Source organism: Phalaenopsis equestris, unplaced genomic scaffold, assembly GCF_001263595.1.
Source record: "Phalaenopsis equestris unplaced genomic scaffold, ASM126359v1 Scaffold000002, whole genome shotgun sequence".
NCBI classification, from domain to species: Eukaryota; Viridiplantae; Streptophyta; class Magnoliopsida; order Asparagales; family Orchidaceae; genus Phalaenopsis; species Phalaenopsis equestris.
This window is the reverse complement of record NW_018164444.1, coordinates 26,808,157-26,821,960: the sequence shown is the minus strand read 5'-3', so window position 1 is coordinate 26,821,960 and position 13,804 is coordinate 26,808,157. Positions and strand designations below refer to the sequence as shown.

At 35.5% G+C, this 13,804-nt stretch overlaps 2 protein-coding genes across 4 annotated transcripts in view; both read left to right on the top strand.

Annotated features, from left to right (window-relative positions):
* Positions 1–13,804, top strand: part of LOC110023559 (riboflavin biosynthesis protein PYRR, chloroplastic) — an 80,737-nt gene that overhangs the window by 6,423 nt on the left and 60,510 nt on the right. For all 3 annotated transcript variants that reach the window (XR_002293916.1, XM_020723048.1, XM_020723042.1), the window contains exons 2-5: positions 6,709–6,843; positions 7,239–7,338; positions 7,485–7,610; positions 7,704–8,017. Coding sequence is in view for 2 of the 3 variants with exons in the window: in XM_020723048.1 (XP_020578707.1) it covers positions 6,709–6,843; positions 7,239–7,338; positions 7,485–7,610; positions 7,704–8,017 (675 nt within the window). In the remaining variant the exon portion in view is untranslated. The remainder of the gene's footprint in view (positions 1–6,708; positions 6,844–7,238; positions 7,339–7,484; positions 7,611–7,703; positions 8,018–13,804) is intronic.
* LOC110023585 lies at positions 11,648–12,734 on the top strand. Its single transcript, XM_020723073.1, has 3 exons — positions 11,648–12,093; positions 12,156–12,263; positions 12,456–12,734. The coding sequence occupies exons 1-3, from the start codon at positions 11,929–11,931 to the stop codon at positions 12,504–12,506; spliced, it is 324 nt and encodes a 107-aa protein (XP_020578732.1). The 5' UTR covers positions 11,648–11,928; the 3' UTR covers positions 12,507–12,734.

Sequence of the window (13,804 nt, the reverse complement as noted above, 5' to 3'; positions counted from 1 at the left end):
ACTCTGAAGAGTAGTCCAAAGTAAATTTGGACATTTACTCGACCTGAGAAAATATAATATAATATAAAAAGATCTTCGTAACCAAACCATAACACAAAATTAAATTTATTTTATTTGGGTTCAAGTGACCTCTCACGACGACGCATCCTCATGGTTACTTACATCCTGAGAAATACCTAAGAAGATTCATGATAAAAGGTGTTGTATTTGCTTAAAGTAGTCTTTTAAAACATAGACAACCAATGAGATCTTTGGTGGTCCCACTAGGGGAGATTCTCAAGTCGTTAAAGCAGAATTAAGCCGTCAGGCAGAGGGTGAATTATTGTAACGTGAGGGTAGATGCCAATGCGTTGAGAGGGCTTACGGTGCACGCCTACAAAAACTCAACAGAAGAAATGATTGTGCCCTAAAAGTTAGATCAATATATGGTCAAAGAAATTGATAGCTTGGTTGGGGCTCCATGAACCCCTCCTCCCATACTGTTGAGACCCTGATCTACTAAGCTATGAAGGTAGTCGACCCAACCCAACTGGGATCACTTCATCAACAACATATGTGGCATTGTCCAAAGCGATCCAACAGATCCAAAGTCAAAGAAAAGAAACCTATGCTCCTATCACTCTATCTAGAGCAAAAAGGAGAATAATGATTATACATGCCAAGAGAATGGATAGAAAACCTATAAGGAATATGAAACAGACATCTTAGCTACAAAGCTAAACCATCCCATCAAGGACTTATAATCTTGTCTGGATCGAGAATGTCTCTAACATCATATACCGCACTAGACAAGTACCTAATCATAAAAAATACATGTTGGGACGGTCATATTGGAAAAAAAGAGTACTTTTCTTGGATAATGAAATATGTATGCAGTGAACTAAGACATCCAAAGCGCGAAGACACTATTAGCATGCTCTAGGGTAATATCCATACATTTTGTGATCATTTTTAAACCTGCGTGAAGGCTGATGTGAATGAAATATGTGATGAACAACTGGCTTGTTTACCCCTGTTTTTACATATTTATAATGTTATTATGCTCGAGGAAGACATTTCTCTCTTTTTTGTGTTGGATATAGGTTTTAGGTTGTTTGAGAACAGAAAGGGGACAAATCGTAGCAAATAATGTGACAAGTGATCCAGCGCATCAGTGCTGCCGTTACAACGTGCTCGCACTATGCCAGCGCTCCCACGCCTATCAGATAATCACCTAGCTCGCCCGCGCCTGCATCTCAGCTTACCTGCGCCCAGTCGTTGAATCAAATTTAGAAGAAAATTTCTTGCCTTTCCCGCGCTTCTCCTATAGGTATGCTTGTTGGGACGATTCTAGAGCATCTTGGGCGGCTGAAGGTTGGAACTAGAGAGTTTTGGTGAGAGAGAGTTCTCCCTGATGGGTTTTCTTCCTTGCTTGAGGTTGAGAGACCGTAAGGGTTGTTTTTATTCTCCTTTCTCTTATTTTCTAGTTGTTCTTGAGAGATTATTGAATGAGAGAGGGATGTTCTACTGTTGTGTAAAGAACTAGCCATTATTGTAAGTTTTACAATTGTTTATTTCTTGCATCATTGACCTTCATGGATTTCTTTTCCGTGGTTCTTTCTATAATGCGTGGCTAAGTCCCTTTCGTGTCTCTATGATGTAAGTTTATTAGTTTTTTGTGAATTTTCTCGATGTTTTCTATGTAATGTTTTCCGAGCTTGCGTATCTTCATGCTGTTGGTTAACCTTTTAGATTTCATTTACTCCTGATATGACCAATTAGGATGTTAAAATATTTTGTGATCTATGACTTTTGACCGTCATATAGTGAAGCGATGAAGTTAATCACAAAATCTTGATAGAATAAACATATTCTAGTTAGAGTTTTGTAACCTAGATAGGATATCAGAAAAATTCTGACATATTCTAGTTAGAGTTTTGTAACCTAGATAGGATATCAGAAAAATTCTTGGAAACACCATGGGGTTAAGTGAAATTAAACTTTATGATTTTCTGATTCTTCTTATAATCTAGACATAAGCTTAAGAAGAAAATTTAACTTTGGTTGACAACTATCACGTAAGAAAATATTTAAGGAAACTACAAAACCCCACAATACTCGAGTCATAGAGGCACGAGCCTCATCTCTCCTGAAGAATGCTAGGCTTCTTTCAGCTTTTGGTTTTTTATTTTCTGAGATTATAGTTTATTTTCTATTTGTTGATTAGGATTTTAAGAATTCAACCTTGTGTTGCTGTGATCACGTCAAGCTAGGTTTGCAAAATTAGTAAACTAGAAATTTTTATGTCAGAATAATTGTTAGTCATTTTCTCATGAGATCGATACATGAACTCTGATACCACTTATTACTTGACACATTTACTTGTATGATTGACCGATTTGCATCGTAATAATTTTTCAGCCAACAAGTTTTTGGTGCGATTAGTGGAGAAATATGCCAATAATCATTATGGTTTTAGAACTTTAGTCGATAAACTTATAATTTAGGTTTGAAAATTTTTAATTTTATGTTTATTTTGCTATTTTTCCTATTGTTTGTTGTCATTAGTTATTGTTTGCACTTGCATTGTTGTTCTGTGTTTCCTTGCAGGTGCTAAAAAAATAAAAAACTAGAAAAAAATATAAAAGCCAAAAACCCTACTCTGCGTGAGTCTGCTTTTCTTACTTTTGCATGTGTTGTTTGTGTTGCATGTTTTCATGCTGACAGGCACTTGTGGGTCTTTGTGATTGTGCGTTTGTTTGGAGTCTGTCGAATCTGCCTTTAGGATCACGTTCTCACTATCTTAGTTTATGCAAAGGGGTGTTGAATTTGACTTTGCCCCTTTTAACTCTGAAATTGACCGAACCTTGCACACTTTAGGAGAGCACATTCACTCTCTGACACACCCATATAAATGGCTAACCCTCGAGACCATGCCACGAAGCCACTTAGGGATTATGCCAACCCTTATGTTGAGGAAATTTACATGAATGTTGACTACCTAACTGTAGAGGTCAATAACTTTGAGTTGTACTGCCATTATCCAAATGATTCAGAATAGTAAGTTTGGGGGACTACTTACTAGGACCCAAATATTCAATTGTTCAATTTTCTTGAACTATGTTTCACTTTCCAATATGAAGGTAGACTTAGAGTCTGTTTGTGCCAGCCGCAGGTTATTTATAATCAGTTGCGCAATTGCTGTCTCAGGAAGCTGGCTGTTTATTTTTATTTTTTGTAGTTTTGCAATAGCTGTACTGTAGCTATTTTTGAACAAATGAGCTTTCTGCCCCTGTAGCATAGTGCTGTTTCAAACATAACCAATCCTGCTAGTATATTTCATATTTGAAAGCAAATATCTAGTTTGAATATTACAAAATAAAAACAGGTACCTCACAAAACAGTGAATAACATAACAATCAAAATTAAAAAAAGACAATTAAAATAATAATTATAAATATGATAATATTATTTTTAAAATGCAGTTTGTTAATGTTACGAGATAATTCTTCCTTCAATGAAACCCTTTGCACTTGATCAGTATCGACAGTGGAGTCCTTGAATCAATTCGCCTACCTAAATAAGTCATAGTTCTCTATTTTTCTCCTTAGACATCTGTAAAACTGTCTCCTCGCGAAGTAAACAAGGAACATTGTAGTCCACAGTAGCAGTACAATATTTTAGAGGTACCAGAAGTCGCCGAGCTCATCTTTTCTGAAGGTTTAAAATCACAAAACACAAATCTTTAGATGTAATATTAATAATAAAAAATATTAGAAGTAATCAATTTAAGTTTTATGAACCTATGAGATCTGAGAGAATAAAGTATAAATCAATGAATCAGTCATTACAACAAGACAATAGAACTTATAAAAAAAATTATTGGTTTCCTTTAAATCACGTAATATCAAATTTGTATGTGTCACATATGCATATCACAAAAAAAAAATCATGTAGAAGAATCTCAAAAACCGTAGGACTGAAAGAAAAGAGGAACTTGGTTGCGTTCATTGAGATTTCATACGTGTCAAGAACCAATAACAACATATAGGCAATCCAGAAGAACCCATAAGGTCGAATATCTCATCATAGACCTCCAAAATAAAAAAAAATAAAAAATTTATATGTCATATTATACCCACGGTTGCCTCACAGGCCATCCGAGTGGGAAGAAATACATGCAAAAGAACTGCAAATAAAAGATTCCCTATGTTGAGATTCAAAATGAACATCATTGCATAGACAATCAATGGAATAAACATTAAACATTTTCCCGATTTGACCTCCTTAAGATAGAGATCATAGAATATTAATGTTATCTCCCTGGTAGCAGACGAACCAATTTTTTTTTGTCTTGCCCATTACGACAACTAGCATGCAAAGAATTAGGCAACCTAAAATCCTGGGAGATACAAAAAAAAAAAAAAAAAAACATAAACATCTGAAATCTATATCCTCACCATCACACATTAATCATCTACCACAACCATATAAGCAATACCGACACACTAACACCACCACATCAGCACCAACACACTACCACTTTCTCATCACCAACACTATCACCATCATACCATTACCACCACCCACTCAACCACCAAGAACACCACAACCACCAACAAAACCACACAACCACCACCACACCACACAACCAACACCACCATCACGAAAAACCCATTACCACCATACCATCATATCCACACAACGCCAACAACACACCACACCATTACTACCACGCCAACACCAAACCAACATCACTACCACCATATGACCACAACCACCACCAACACCACAATACTAACAACACCACCACTACCATAACATTGTGACCACCATATCTCGGCTAACCACCAACAACCGTCACAAAATTTTGAGCAGCCACAAACTACCATAATAACACAACCACTATTTCGGGCAACCAACAAAATCACAACACAACCACCATATTTCCGGTAAACACTAACATAATCGCAAAGAATTAGTAAGTTACAATACTTCTTTGACATTTAAGTTGCACATAGTTGACCTGGAATGTTTATATAACGATAAAATTCTATAGCACTCACTGAAAAAAAAAAAAAGGATGCAAATATTTTGAGAGCCTGATAGAATTTAATCGTAAATTTGTAGGTGCTCCCAAAAATATAACCATAACAAATTTCATATCAAAGTTTGATTGGAAGACATATCTATTTATCACATAGCAATCATGGCATTGTTCATGCTATTAGCATAGTATGTCAATTTATGAACAATTCTAAGAGTCAAAACTTAATCTTTAATATTTGAACAAAACCTTAGATAGTGAAATTCCATTTACACATGGGAAGGATCAAACCCATGAAGCATGCATAGATGATCATGCTAGTTTTATAGTTGGTAGGAAGTCGATGCTAGAATGTTGCATATTTTTGGAAGACAATCTTGTAATTTGGATATGTAAAAAAAATAAAATGTGATGCATGATCTAGCGCAGAAGTCATTTAAATTATGGTAACTGGAAATTGCAAATTGTTATGAAAAAGTTGAATGAAAAGATCTTATGAGGCTCTATTATGATAACAAATTTACTATCAATATTGCACTTAATTTCATGCATCATAGTCCTTGAAAGCATATTGAAGTTGATAAACACTTTATAAAGAATCTCACAACAGTCTAATTTATATTTGCCTTTATAAGCGGTAAAAATAACTTGTTGCATTCTCACCGAAGGGTTATTAGAGGCAGTCTTTTAAAAGGTATTGGGCAAGCTTGAAATGGATGACATTCATTCATTCTCTTAAGATAAAATGTTAATCGTTTGTATAATTTTGCAAATAAGATTCACACTTGCTAAAATTTATACCCTTTTTCCTTTCTTTTTTGTTGCAATCTCATTGATTTTTTGGGTCTCTATGGCACACTCATCAATTCGTAGGCTATAGTAATTTTTATTCACCGATTTTTTAATGTTTTTTTTATTAGAAGCTCTGATAGAACTGTATAACTATTATAAGTAAAACATAACTAATCCTCTCTAATTCATGTCAAAATGATTCTGAGAAGTTTCTAATTATTTTTTAGTGTTTGATTTAGGCCTTTTTGGACACAAATTCTAGGTATCTTTGGTTTTGACTTGTTGTGTATCTCGGCCATTTGACTATGTCTTTGTAGAAAATTAGGTTAAGTTAAATTTATAATTAATGTCTATAGTTTTTGACCTGATTACTTGGGGTGCTTGGAAATCTAAAAAATTTGTCAATATGCATGCTTAATCACTTGATTTGATGACTTGTTTGGCAAAATATCAAGTATATCTTCAAGGTTTAATTTTATTTTCGTTAGAATAGTTTTGTGCTTATATTTGGGTTTTTCTTGTGCTCTTTTTGCATCTATGTACTAGTAACCACTTATTCTATCGTATGTATGAAATATATTTATTGATCATGTCATGTATGCATGAGTTTCCACTTACCCTACCATCCATTTTTTATTTACTGATGCATCCAAGATGCATATTTACTCCTTTTCTTGTTTTTTGCACTATGTTTTAATTTAAATTTTGAACGAATGTTCTTGATAGTTGACAGCATCTTAAATATGTATCCAGGAGGAATATGTAGATTTTATGTCCACTTTATATGAAATACTTGTTTTTTATTACCTAATTTTGCTTGTCATGTCTAGGTTTTGTGCATTCTTATTATTTGTTTAAGGGTTTCCATCATGCTAATGTTTGTTTGTTAGGCTGGAATTTCAAGGGTTGTAGTGGGAATTAGACATCCTCTTGGACATCTACGAGGCAAGGCAATCAATTTTTTCAGAAATGAAGGAGTCCGAGTTGATGTTGTTGGGGAGGATCTGCCTTGCAAGAAAATGGAGGTTGTCTTTTCCAAGTTAAGATTATATTACACATCAAGTAGATTTCATTTTCTATATAACTGGCAATCTCTCCATGCATCTCTTTTTATCTTTATGTTATCCTTGCATTGGTTAAAGTCCATTAGAGCTTTCTATCATTAGATCATGATCTACGATATCTATCAAGAAATATTAGCTTTGTTATTATTCAAGTAAAGTGCCATTCTTTTCATACCATTGCTTTAACTGATTATTTAATTTGTGGCAAATTTCACTTGTAACTTTTCTTTAAGTACGTATAAAAAATGTTTTTTGAATGATATTCAACTTTGTTTTGTGGGATGGTTCCAGTAACATTTTCTCATGTAGTTTGGACCTTTGTCATCTTCTAATGATATTGAGGTTCATGTTTTCAGAAGGCTTTGAGGTCCTGCCTCCTAGTAAATGCTCCTCTACTCTACAGAGCTGCATTTCATGTTCCCTTTTCTGTACTCAAATATGCAATGACCTTGGATGGTAAAATCATCGTAATTGATTTTTTTTCGTAGAGCGCTCTCTCTAGATTTTATTTCTCGTGTTGTGGCAAACTTGTATGCTACTTTGTGTGGGTGATGATGGGAAAGAATAGTTGATAGATGGTGGTTTTCATATTTGGATATCAGGGAAAATTGCAGCAATTAGTGGAGACGCCTCTTGGGTAAGCAGCCGACTTTCTAGAGGTCGAGTTTTTGAGCTAAGGGGCAGAAGTGATGCTATTGTTGTAGGAGGGAATACTGTTCGACAGGATGGTATCTGAATTTGCTGATTTTGTATTGCTTTGCCTTTGAAATTTGGATGTCTCATTCTTCATTATGAATTTAATTCTTGTTTCCTCGTGACAGATCCAAGACTTACTGCAAGGCATGGTGGTGGCCATGTACCTGTTCGAATAGTAATGTCAAAGAGTTTGAATCTTCCTGAAGAGGCGAACCTATGGAATACTCGCGATGCATATACTATTATTGCTACACAAAGAGGAGCTAGGAAAGACATTCAGGAAAAGCTCGCTAAAAAAGGAGTTGAAGTAGTGGAATTTGACATGCTGAACCCCAGAGATGTTATGGAATATTGTTGTAGTCGTGGATGCTTATCAGTACTTTGGGAATGTGGCGGGGAACTTGCTGCGGCAGCAATTGGCTGTGGTGTAATTCACAAGGTATAGTCTAACTGAGCTTCCACAGATACAACTTCTTATTGACCCCATTTGTATAGTCTGACATCATTGATTGCCTTTTTTCTTGGATAAGCTGCATGAATTATTTGTGATTCCAACATCTTTTGTGACTTAAAATTGCTGCTTTGCACTATTGATGGTTAAGTGCCTGTTTGGGGCAGCTTATAGGATGCGTCGGCATTTTCAGAACACCGCCTCCCCGTTTGAAAATCGCGATGGCTCTGGATTTTTGGTGCCGCGGCGTTTTATTATAGTGATTTTCTTCGTATCTTCGCAAACCGGATATCCCCCGCGTCCCGCGTTGAGTTTGCGATTAGGGAAGAATTCCTGTGCTGGCCCGCGTATCTCCCTCGTCCTCCCTTGGAGAATCGCCGCCTCGCCTCGCAGATCCCTCAGCTCGCTCTAGGAGAATTGTCGCAGATCTCCCTTGATCGGGAGAATCGCCGCCTCGTTCGGCTCGTAAAGAGGAGAATCACAGATCTCCCTCGATCTCCTCCGCTGATTCGCAGGGAGAATCGCAGATCCCTCGCCTCGCCTCGCAAATCTCCCTCGGCTCGCCCTTTCGAGGAAAATTGATCTCCTCCGCTCCTCTGCTCCTTCGGTTTGCCCTTCCAGAATTGGTGCAAAGTATACCCGATATCCCTCTCTTTCCTTCGCGCGAGCCTAGCATTTTGATTTTACTTTCTGATTCGTTTCCCCTGTTATCCTTGAAGTTCGTCTTTTCTGATTCGTTTCCCTTGTAATCCTTGCTGTAGAAGATGTAAATTTCTCTTTAGTGGAGAATGATTTAGCTTCTTTGTGAAATTCATTTATCTTTAAGTAAAACTAAAGATTCTTTCCAATATCTTCCACTACTTGTAGTTAAAGGCTAACATCAATTCCATGTATATTTGCAACAAGGAGTAATTGGATTAAAATTAGAAACGGGTGTAACTATTTTATAATTTGTTATGCTCATTCGCTCTTTATATATTTGGAATTTAGTTGGAAATAAATCTATTCCCTTCAAACAAATTTAGCAAGTTATCTATTTTTTATTTCTAACCTCTGTCAAAAGAAGGTAGATACTTGAATGCTTCAAAAACACCACTTTTGAACATAAATTATATGCTTTTATGCTTTAATTTTTAAGAATAACAGTAGTACTGCATGCTAGAAATCACCTTTAAAGCATAGTTCGTTTACTATAGACACTCTCGAATAATTGGTTTGGTGATTCGTACTCCTTTGGAGTTGTAGCAGAGTTGCTAGCCAGTTTCTATAGTGTGCATAAGAGTCACTATTTTTTACTAGTGCTAGATTGGGTTCATGCAATATTTTTTGCATCTTTTCTATCATTATTTAGGATTAGTCTCATATGGCACCTGGGCTTAGCAACAATTCTTGTATGTTGGTTCTCTTCTCATGATTTTAATGACTACATATAAGAATTGTTTTAAAATGGTTATAACCTATAAGAAATTTGCATCATGTTTATAATTTTTTGTTGACTAACAATATTTACTTGGTACCTATATTTTAAGCTCCTTATAGTGCCAACATGTCTAAGGCGAATGAAGGGGGTCCGTCTGCTGTATGAAATAAAGAAGTAACAAATATTTTATGCGATCTATGTATTAAAGAAATAGAACTAGGAAATAAACCAACTACTTATTTTAACAAGAAAGGTTGACAAAATATTAAATATTGCGAAGAGGTTTAAAGAGGTTTAAAGAATTGACTGACAGAGATTACGACAGACTAAAATTAAAAAACAAATGGGACCAATTGAAGAAGGAATGAAAATTTTGGAAAGAGCTCAAACGTGGATGTACCGGTTTAGGTTTGGATCCCATTAAGCAGACAATTGATGCCCCGGAGGAATGGTGGGCTGAGAAATTGGAGGTAATAAACCCACTTTTATTCTTTTGTTTTGATTAACATTACTTATTTTTTTCTCTAATAAACCACTTAACCCCTACCCCCATTACAATGTCACAGACAATACCGTCAGCGAAGAAATATGAGCAGTGTGAAATTGACCCGGACTTTGAAGAAAAACTCGACATTATGTTTAAAGGGGTTGTCGCGACGGGAAAATTTGCATTCAACCCTAGTGAAATGAGTTTTGCAGGCTTACCAGATGACTTCCCATCTGAGCCGTTGACAGCTGATGAAGAAGTGTGTAGTAGCCAGAGGGAGATGAGGGAGTCCAGTTCACCTTCAAAGAGGCCCATAATTGGTAGGAGATAAAGAAAATGACACCTTTGTGAAAACCTCATTTGATCGACTCATTGAAGCTTTTGGTACTCCACCACCTGCTCCAGTCCCTGACAGCACCATCTTTGAATGTCTAGGAATTTTAGCCTCTCTACCTGAAGTAGTTGCAGACAGTCTTTTTCATGCAAAGTGTGTCAAGAAACTCGAGGATCCATGTAGGCACATATTCATGGTGCTGCAGTCAGAATTGCACGTCGAATATTTGCGTGTTTTGGTTGAGGAATGAATTTTTTTTTTGTATTTGATGTTATTTGTAGCTTTTGTTATGTTATGGACATCTAAATGTGTAATTTTAATATTTTTTCCTTTTTATGGATCTTTTTTTTTATTAATGTTTGTCAATAAGTTGATATATATATATATTTTAATTCACTTATAATTATTGTAGCTAACTTTAATCCAGAATCCACACTAGGGGAAGTATTTTTTCTTTATTTCTTGTGCATTAGGCGTGCATTGTAGCTTATAAATGGGATGACGTTTCATTCCTTGCTTTGACATTAGTACTGTTTCTGTTTATTTTCTTTTAGCTGCTATTTTTACTCCCCATCCATTTTAACGAATTTTGCAGTTCAGAAGATTTTGTTGTTTATTAAGATTTTTCCATTGTAGAATCCTCTTACTTTTCGAAGGTGTTTAAGTTTATGATGGTTTGCAAGCTACTAGAAATATTATCAGGATGATATGATTTTCGAGCTCTTTTTTATATTTATTTGAGGGTGCATTTAGCGTTGAAGCATAATACATTGCATGTGAGCCTAAGCACCAACCGTATGAATATCGAGCATATGATACTATTTACTTTTTATTGGTGTATTTCCGTGAAACGGAGCCAAAATAGCTGAAATAGGAGTGGTCATGATTAGGATATGATAAATGTAGTTACAGATTTCTCCAATTTGTTTATATTGTCATTATTTAGATGTTAATAAGGATTTATTTTTATGATATTTTTTTAGCTTTCACCTGTTTTAGTGGTTCTTTGAGCAGCTGCCATGTCATTTTACCTTAAGTTGTGATGCAATATTATAAAACAATGCAAAGTAGATGGAAAATTTTGTTATATTATTCAATTCATCAATGATGATAAAATGCAAGATTTCCTTTTGAATTATATGCTATTCATTTTATACTTTATAAATATTTATTTATATATCCTTTTGAATTATATGCTATTAATTATATTCTTTCTCCTGGTTTTTCTTACTTCTAATGAACATTCACTTCAAGTGTTTCATGTCTTTCTTGCTTATTTCTCGTTCCTACTATGTATTAATAATTGCTGAAATAACTGACATCTTTTGAATTTAGAATGGATCCGCAGCAGGAACGCTGTAAAAGAATGACATGGGCTGCAGCTATTGCAATATTGTTGTTAGAGTATTACCGATCCAGCAATGTTCGTATGCCCCGTATGACATCCAATTTTATTGAGGATAAATTGGTAGGTGAGATGCTTTCTGGACATCCAATAACATTTAACAACATATTTCGAATGAGTGTACCAATTTTTATAGATCTCCTGCACGAGTTATCTATTAATCACGACCTCCAAAGTTCTTCTAGAACGGCGGCAAGGGAGGTGTTGGCTATAACCCTATACATTGTCACATAATGAATCTATTAGATGTGCTATGGAGAGATTTCAGCATTCATCGGAAACAATAAGTCGTTACTTCTCCGAAGACATACATGCACCTGTTAGCTTGGTAGCTCAAATCGTTAAACCAAAGTATCCATCATTTGCTAGTACTCCAGGGAAAATTGTCAACGATCCCCATTACATGCCTTATTTCAAAGTAACTATTAATTTCTTTACATTACTTCTGAAATTCTACTTTTTTCTAACGTTTTAAAATAGAACTGCATAGGTGCAATTGACGACACTCACGTAGATGCCCGATTACCCAACCAGGACAAGGTGGCGTACATTGGTCGTAGTGGTTTAACTACTCAAAATGCATTGACGGTATGTGACTTTAACATGTGTTTCACTTTTGTCATGGCGGGCTGGGAAATGAGTGCACATGACAGTCAGATTTTCTTCTATGTAACTAGGAATAGATCACAGTGTTTTCTTCACCCGCCTTGAGGTATGATTTGATTTGTAGATGTAATTTTTGTATGTATTATTTGTCATTTACAGTGTATTTCATAACAGGGAATTACTATTTGGTTAATGTTGGATATCCTATGCAAAGGAGCTACCTGAAGCCATATCCAGACACTAGATATTAAATTCCTGATTTTGAGCGAGTAAGTGACACCATCCGTGACAGGAAAGAAATGTTTAACAAACGTCACTCCTCTTTATGCGGGGTAATTGAAAGAACGTTTGGTGTTTGAAAGAAGAAATGGGTCATCTTACGTGATATGCCGTCGTATCCATTTCAAAAGCAGGTGCATTTTGTGGTGACAACAATAACACTTCATAACTTCATTCGACGACATCCTTCACGTTCAGATACGAACTTTAGTATGGTTGGTAACGATGAATTCAATGTCTTTGAAGAACCATCAGCCTTTGTGGTGGGCTTTCAGTCCATGAGGATGAGATTAATTCTAATGAATTTGGGGTTCATGACGTTGAGGGTGTGACTGAGATGACTGCTTTGAGGGAGTCAATCGCAGATGCTATCTATGACAGCTGATCCACCAAATCTTTATTTCGTACACTATATGTGTATTTTTTTTATTTTTTCTGATACTCACGAGAGTGTGAGTACTGTATGTTATCTTTTGAATTGATCTGTGATGATTTCTGGGTTTATATTATATACTTTTATTCTAATTTCAGTTCTGTTGCAAACAGCTTAACCAAACTGGGGCAGGATGGTCATTTATCCAACAATAACTCTCAGTAAGCTGTTTTGAATAAGCTAAATAAGCTACCTTGATTATTTATAATCTGCTGATAAGCAGATTATTCTGATAATCTGCAGATTATCAGAATAATCTGCTTATCAGCAGATTATAAATAATCAACAGCTGCTATAAACAGACCCTAAGTTTACTGCGATAGCATATTAAGAGATGTTTTGCTTTTTCTTTTGTGCTTGTTTGCAGCCACATCATTATGAACATTTATGATGGTTTATAGCTACAAAAACATTGAGTCTTAGTTCAAAATATGAGATAAATTTTGGCAGGTATTACAATCATAATTTTGTAGGTATATTTTGGGAAAGTTAGTAGCCGAATTTGACCAGCCTAGCAAGACAGCTCGACAAATACAACTCAACAAAGTCACACAACTAAATTCTGCTGATTTAATTCTACAAAAGTTAAATAGTGGCTTAACCACATGTCAAGTAATTTGCCTCGTGTAATTCGACAAATTAGTTCAATGAGTTAATTCGTCAAGTCAAAATGACTCTATCAACTCTTCTTATAGCTTAACTCTCCTACCTAATATGACGTGCTACCCACATAGCCATATAATAATATTATTATTATAACACACACACACACACACACACACACACACACACACACACACACACACACACA

Coding starts and splice junctions, on each gene's coding strand:
- LOC110023585 (XM_020723073.1), top strand. CDS start 11,929: ATGGAGAGATTTCAGCATTCATCGGAAACAATAAGTCGTTACTTCTCC. Junction 12,094..12,155: donor ATTACATGCCTTATTTCAAA/GTAACTATTAAT, acceptor GTTTTAAAATAG/AACTGCATAGGTGCAATTGA. Junction 12,264..12,455: donor CTACTCAAAATGCATTGACG/GTATGTGACTTT, acceptor ATTTCATAACAG/GGAATTACTATTTGGTTAAT.